Below are 7,500 nucleotides of genomic sequence, written 5' to 3'. Positions count from 1 at the left end.
AGGAGGAGAGAAGAGGCTGAGAGAGGAGGAGGAGGAGAGAGGAGGAGGAGGAGGAGGAGGAGGAGGAGAAAAGAGTAGAGGAGGAGAGAAGAAAATGAGAGAGTATCAGAGAGAGCTGGCTGAACCGGTGTTTCAGGGCAAGAACACAGTCATCTGTGCCCCAACCGGTGAGACAGTCTGCTGGGGCACACACACACACACACACCCTGTCTAAATGAGGAAGGGTGGCTGGGCGGAGGAGGTTTGAAGAGTATTCCTTTTTATAGGACTATTGTTTTATTTCACTGTCATAAGATACAAATCATCTGACACCATTAGGTTATTATCTAACACCATTAGGTTATCAGATACTAATTATCTAACACCATTAGGTTATCAGATACTAATTATCTGACACCATTAGGTTATCAGATACAAATCATCTGACACCATTCGGTTATTATCTAACACCATTAGGTTATCAGATACTAATCATTTAACACCATTAGGTTAATATCTAACACCATTAGGTTATCAGATACTAATTGTCTGACACCATTTGGTTATTATCTAACACCATTAGGTTATCAGATACTAATCGTCTTACACCATTATGTTAATATCTAACACCATTAGGTTATCAGATACTAATAATCTGAAACCATTAAGGTATTATCTAACACCATTAGGTTATCAGATACTAATCATCTGACACCATTAAGGTATTATCTAACACCATTAGGTTATCACATACTAATAATCTGACACCATTAGGTTATCAGATACTAATCATCTGACACCATTAAGGTATTATCTAACACCATTAGGTTATCAGATACGAATCATCTAACACCATTAGGTTATTATCTAACACCATTAGGTTATCAGATACTAATCATCTGACACCATTAGGTTATTATCTAACACCATTAGGTTATCAGATACTAATCATCTAACACCATTAGGTTATCAGATACTAATCATCTGACACCATTAGGTTATTATCTAACACCATTAGGTTATCAGATACCAATCATCTGACACCATTAGGTTATCAGATACTAATCATCTGACACCATTAGGGTATCAGATACTAATCATCTGACACCATTAGGTTATCAGATACTAATCATCTGACACCATTAGGGTATCAGATACTAATCATCTGACACCATTAGGTTATCAGATACTAATCATCTGACACCATTAGGTTATTATCTAACACCATTAGGTTATCAGATACCAATCATCTGACACCATTAGGTTATCAGATACTAATCATCTGACACCATTAGGGTATCAGATACTAATCATCTGACACCATTAGGGTATCAGATACTAATCATCTGACACCATTAGGGTATCAGATACCAATCATCTGACCCCATCATTATTCTTGTATTGGAGGTAGTCTAGTTATATTAACATCTGGGAACTGTGGTACATATGAATTAGATGGAAGTAGAATGTTCCCAAATGGAAACCTATTCCCTATATAGTACACTACTATAGACCAGAGCCCTATTCCCTATATAGTACACTACTATAGACCAGAGCCCTATTCCCTATATAGTACACTACTATAGACCAGAGCCCTATTCCCTATATAGTACACTACTATAGACCAGAGCCCTGTACCCTATATAGTACACTACTTTAGACCAGAGCCCTATTCCCTATATAGTACACTACTATAGACCAGAGCCCTATTCCCTATATAGTACACTACTATAGACCAGAGCCCTATTCCCTATATAGTACACTACTATAGACCAGAGCCCTATTCCCTATATAGTACACTACTTTAGACCAGAGCCCTATTCCCTATATAGTACACTACTTTAGACCAGAGCCCTATTCCCTATATAGTGCACTACTATAGACCAGAGCCCTATTCCCTATATAGTACACTACTATAGACCAGAGTCCTATTCCCTATATAGTACACTACTATAGACCAGAGCCCTATTCCCTATATAGTACACTACTATAGACCAGAGCCCTATTCCCTATATAGTACACTACTTTAGACCAGAGCCCTATTCCCTATATAGTACACTACTTTAGACCAGAGCCCTATTCCCTATATAGTGCACTACTATAGACCAGAGCCCTATTCCCTATATAGTACACTACTATAGACCAGAGTCCTATTCCCTATATAGTACACTACTTTAGACCAGAGCCCTATTCCCTATATAGTGCACTACTATAGACCAGGGGGTCATTTGGGAGACTTCCTTAATGTTCATCCAATGGGAGAAGTTTCCTGTCCGTCTATATTTTTTTTAAATAAGGTTGATTGAGTCATTGATTGATTGACCATCTTTCCCAGGCTGTGGGAAGACGGTGGTTGCCCTGGCGATCTGTGAGCAGCACCTGAAGGTCAAGGGTAAGGGGGCGAAGGTCGTCTTCATGGCAACCAAGGTGGACGTCTTCAACCAGCAGTATAAACTGTTCCAGGATCATTTCCAAGAGAAAGACCCTGACATCAGGTAGGACTGACACACATATACACACACACACGCACACACACACATGCACACGCAAAGACACACACATGCACTTTTTTTTAACTTGTTGTGTGTGTATCTATCTCAGGATCGACGGCCTTTGCGGTAACCTGGGCGACCAGCTGTCGATGAAGGTGGTCATGGAGAACAATGACATCATCGTCTTAACCCCTCAGATCCTGGTATGCACACACGCCCCAGTGGAGGCTCCTCAGAGGAGAAAGGGGAGGACCATCCTCCTCAGTGAATTTCAGACAAATAGTAATAGTGAAACAAAAATAACATTAGCTAAAACTATACTAAATATATATAGCCCTGTTGGTGGTAGTTGGACTTGATTCAGAAGCCCTGTTGGTGGTAGGTGGACTTGATTCAGAAGCCCTGTTGGTGGTAGGTGCACTTGATTCAGAAGCCCTGTTGGTGGTAGGTGGACTTGATTCAGAAGCCCTGTTGGTGGTAGGTGGACTTGATTCAGAAGCCCTGTTGGTGGTAGGTGCACTTGATTCAGAAGCCCTGTTGGCGGTATTTGGACTTGATTCAGAGGCCCTGTTGGTGGTATTTGGACTTGATTCAGAGGCCCTGTTGGTGGTAGGTGCACTTGATTCAGAAGCCCTGTTGGTGGTAGGTGCACTTGATTCAGAAGCCCTGTTGGTGGTAGGTGCACTTGATTCAGAAGCCCTGTTGGTGGTAGGTGCACTTGATTCAGAAGCCCTGTTGGTGGTAGGTGCACTTGATTCAGAGGCCCTGTTGGTGGTAGGTGCACTTGATTCAGAAGCCCTGTTGGAGGTAGGTGCACTTGATTCAGAAGCCCTGTTGGTGGTAGGTGCACTTGATTCAGAGGCCCTGTTGGGGGTAGGTGCACTTGATTCAGAAGCCCTGTTGGCGGTATTTGGACTTGATTCAGAAGCCCTGTTGGTGGTAGGTGCACTTGATTCAGAGGCCCTGTTGGTGGTATTTGGACTTGATTCAGAAGCCCTGTTGCCGGTAGGTGCACTTGATTCAGAAGCCCTGTTGGTGGTAGGTGCACTTGGTTCAAGAAGCCCTACGCACCGGTTTGGCTAACTGTTCCCATTTTGAACCATTTTAAACTCTGCTTAAATCTGTGGCTTAGTCGATTACTCCTACTGCGCTGGCCAATCAGTAGCCAAGTGTATCGATAGCACTGAATTTGTGTTATTATTAGACATTTACATTTACATTTTTAGTCATTTAGCAGACGCTCTTATCCAGAGCGACTTACAGTAGAGTGCATACATTTTATTACATTTTACATACTGAGACAAGGATATCCCTACCGGCCAAACCCTCCCTAACCCGGACGACGCTATGCCAATTGTGCGTCGCCCCACGGACCTCCCGGTTGCGGCCGGCTGCGACAGAGCCTGGGCGTGAACCCAGAGACCCTGGTGGCGCAGCTAGCACTGCGATGCAGTGCCCTAGACCACTGCGCCACCCGGGAGACCTAGCAGTTCGTCGTGTCTATTTTCTCCCTCCACTGAGACTAATGCTGTGTTCAAGACAACAGGGAACTCGGAAATGTCTCCCTTCCGGTGAATATGAATGACAGTCATCCAACATGCTGTAATAGAAATAAGGCAATGCTCATGAAAACAAATGGTCCTCCCTCATCTGAAATGGCACCAGCCGCCACTGCCACACGCCCCTTTAGGCTATTCAGATGCAGCCCTAGCTAGAGTATATAGCTGTGAAATGGCGCTCTCCGGTGGTGGAAATATGGAATTGACGGACGGCAGCCTACTCAGTACAGGGAAATGCAAATCTCACACCCTCAGCCTCACCTTATCTTACTGTGGTTCTCTCTCTCTCACTCTCTCCCCCCTGCTCTCCCCTCCCTCCCTCCCTCCCTCCCTCCCTCCCTCCCTCCCTCCCTCCCTCTCTCCCTCTCTCTCCCTCCCTCCCTCCCTCCCTCCCTCCCTCCCTCCCTCCCTCCCTCCCTCCCTCCCTCTCTCCCTCTCTCTCTCCCTCCCTCCCTCCCTCCCTCCCTCCCTCCCTCCCTCCCTCCCTCCCTCCCTCCCTCCCTCCCTCTCTCCCTCCCTCCCTCCCTCCCTCCCTCCCTCCATCTCTAGGTGAATGCCATGGCCCGAGGGGAGATTCCCTCTCTCTCCTGCTTCTCTCTGTTGATTCTAGATGAGTGTCACAACACAACAGGGAAACACCCCTATAACATCATCATGACGTCATACCTGGATGCCAAGCTCAGCACGGAGCAGAACGGACAACACCTGCCCCAGGTAGAGTCGCAGAAACACCTACCTGTACTGCTACAGTCTGTCATGATAATGATGATGGTATGATGTAGATTATGTTCTCTTCCATTCCCCTCTCCTCCTCTCCTCTCCCCTCTCCTCCTATCCTCTTCCCTCTCCTCCTCTACTCTCCCCCTCTCCTCCTCTACTCTCCCCTCCTCCTCTCCTCTCCCCCTCTCCTCTCCTCCTCTCCTCTCCCCTCTCCTCCTCTACTCTCCCCTCTCCTCTCCCCCTCTCCTCTCCCCTCTCCTCTCCCCCTCTCCTCTCCACTCTCCTCATCTACTCTCCCCTCCTCTCCTTTCCTCCTCCTCTCCCCTCCTCCTCTACTCTACCCTCACCTCCTCTACCCTCCTCTCCTCTCCTCTCCTCTCCTCTCCTCTCCTCTCCTCTCCTCTCCTCTCCTCTCCTCTCCCCTCCCCTCCCCTCCCCTCCCCTCCCCTCCCCTCCACCTCTATTCTCCTCTCCTCTAGATTGTGGGTCTGACGGCCTCAGTGGGGATTGGCTCATTCAAGAACCAATCAGAGGCTGAGAACAACATCTGTCAGCTGTGTGCCAGTCTGGACAGCCGCATCATCTCTACCATACACACGAACACTGACGAGCTACAGTCCTACGTACACACACCTGACAAAGGTACACACACACTGACGAGCTACAGTCCTACGTAAACACACCTGACAAAGGTACACACACACTGACGAGCTACAGTCCTACGTAAACACACCTGACAAAGGTACACACACACTGACGAGCTACAGTTCTACGTACACACACCGACGAGCTACAGTCCTACGTAAACACACCTGACAAAGGTACACACACACTGGCAGCTCACGTCTTCATTTAAAACCTAAAGCCACTCTGGCTGACTGGTTAATTGATTAATTCAGTCTGGAATGGTCTGGCTGACTGGTTAATTGATTAATTCAGTCTGGAATGGTCTGGCTGACTGGTTAATTGATTAATTCAGTCTGGAATGGTCTGGCTGACTGGTTGATTGATTCATTCAGTCTGGAATGGTCTGGCTGACTGGTTGATTGATTCATTCAGTCTGGAATGGTCTGTGTGACTGGGTAATTGATTAATTCAGTCTGGAATGGTCTGGCTGACTGGGTAATTGATTAATTCAGTCTGGAATGGTCTGGCTGACTGGTTGATTGATTAATTCAGTCTGGAATGATCTGGCTGACTGGTTGATTGATTAATTCAGTCTGGCATGGTCTGGCTGACTGGTTAATTGATTAATGCTGACTGGTTGATTGATTAATTCAGTCTGGATTGTTGTCTCCTATCAGAGTTCTTCCTGGTCCAGAAGAGAAAAGCAGACCCGTTCATCAGGATCATTCATGACATCATGGCTAAGATAGAAGGACTGGCCAAGACTGTCTACAACATAGGTAATACTGGACACACACACACACACACACACACACACACACACACACACACACACACACACACACACACACACACACACACACACACACACACACACACACACACACAACATACAGAACACACACCTCATCCACCACCTCTCTCTGTCTCTCTCTCTCTCTTTCTCTCTCTGTCTCTCTCTTTCTCTGTCTCTTTCTTTCTCTCTCTGTCTCTCTCTCTGTCTGTCTCTCTCTCTCTCTCTCTCTCCCTCTGTCTGTCTCTCTCTCTCGCTCTCTCTCTCACTCTCTCACTCTCTCTCTCTCTCTCTCTCTCTGTCTGTCTGTCTCTCTCTCTCTCTCTCTCTCTCTCTCTCTCTCTCTCTCTCTCTCTCTCTCACTCTCTCTCCCTCTCTCTCTCTCTCTCTCTCCAGAGTCCTTGTCATCCATAGAGAATCGTGACTACGGCAGTCAAAAGTATGAACAGTGGATTGTTGATGTTCAGAAGAAATGCAGAGTTCTACAGCTGAAAGACCAGGAGGAAGAGAGTAGAGTCTGTAGGGCTCTGTACAACTATACTGAGCACCTGAGGGTATAGTACACACTATACACTACACACTATACACTATACACTAGTCTGTAGGGCTCTGTACAACTATACTGAGCACCTGAGGGTATAGTACACACTATACACTACACACTATACACTATACACTAGTCTGTAGGGCTCTGTACAACTATACTGAGCACCTGAGGGTATAGTACACACTATACACTATACACTACACACTACACACTACACACTATACACTAGTCTGTAGGGCTCTGTACAACTATACTGAGCACCTGAGGGTATAGTACACACTATACACTACACACTATACACTATACACTAGTCTGTAGGGCTCTGTACAACTATACTGAGCACCTGAGGGTATAGTACACACTATACACTATACACTACACACTATACACTATACACTAGTCTGTAGGGCTCTGTACAACTATACTGAGCACCTGAGGGTATAGTACACACTATACACTATACACTACACACTAGTCTGTAGGGCTCTGTACAACTATACTGAGCACCTGAGGGTATAGTACACACTACACACTACACACTATACACTAGTCTGTAGGGCTCTGTACAACTATACTGAGCACCTGAGGGTATAGTACACACTACACACTATACACTATACACTAGTCTGTAGGGCTCTGTACAACTATACTGAGCACCTGAGGGTATAGTACACACTATACACTACACACTATACACTATACACTAGTCTGTAGGGCTCTGTACAACTATACTGAGCACCTGAGGGTATAGTACACACTATACACTACACACTATACACTATA

The 7,500-nt window shown here is 46.0% G+C and overlaps 1 protein-coding gene across 1 annotated transcript in view; it reads left to right on the top strand.

Annotated features, from left to right (window-relative positions):
* Nucleotides 1-7,500, top strand: part of ddx58 (DEAD (Asp-Glu-Ala-Asp) box polypeptide 58) — a 37,817-nt gene that overhangs the window by 13,629 nt on the left and 16,688 nt on the right. Inside the window, exons 6-12 of the mRNA XM_038983940.1 lie at nucleotides 1-167; nucleotides 2,315-2,474; nucleotides 2,581-2,674; nucleotides 4,580-4,744; nucleotides 5,230-5,392; nucleotides 6,055-6,156; nucleotides 6,567-6,724. The exon at nucleotides 1-167 is cut by the window's left edge and continues 31 nt beyond it. Coding sequence (XP_038839868.1) covers nucleotides 1-167; nucleotides 2,315-2,474; nucleotides 2,581-2,674; nucleotides 4,580-4,744; nucleotides 5,230-5,392; nucleotides 6,055-6,156; nucleotides 6,567-6,724 — 1,009 coding nt within the window. The remainder of the gene's footprint in view (nucleotides 168-2,314; nucleotides 2,475-2,580; nucleotides 2,675-4,579; nucleotides 4,745-5,229; nucleotides 5,393-6,054; nucleotides 6,157-6,566; nucleotides 6,725-7,500) is intronic.

The sequence above is a fragment of the Salvelinus namaycush genome, unplaced genomic scaffold (assembly GCF_016432855.1).
Source record: "Salvelinus namaycush isolate Seneca unplaced genomic scaffold, SaNama_1.0 Scaffold201, whole genome shotgun sequence".
Taxonomy (NCBI): domain Eukaryota; kingdom Metazoa; phylum Chordata; class Actinopteri; order Salmoniformes; family Salmonidae; genus Salvelinus; species Salvelinus namaycush.
Note: the sequence above shows the minus strand (reverse complement) of the source record. Positions and strands in the feature narration are given on the sequence as shown.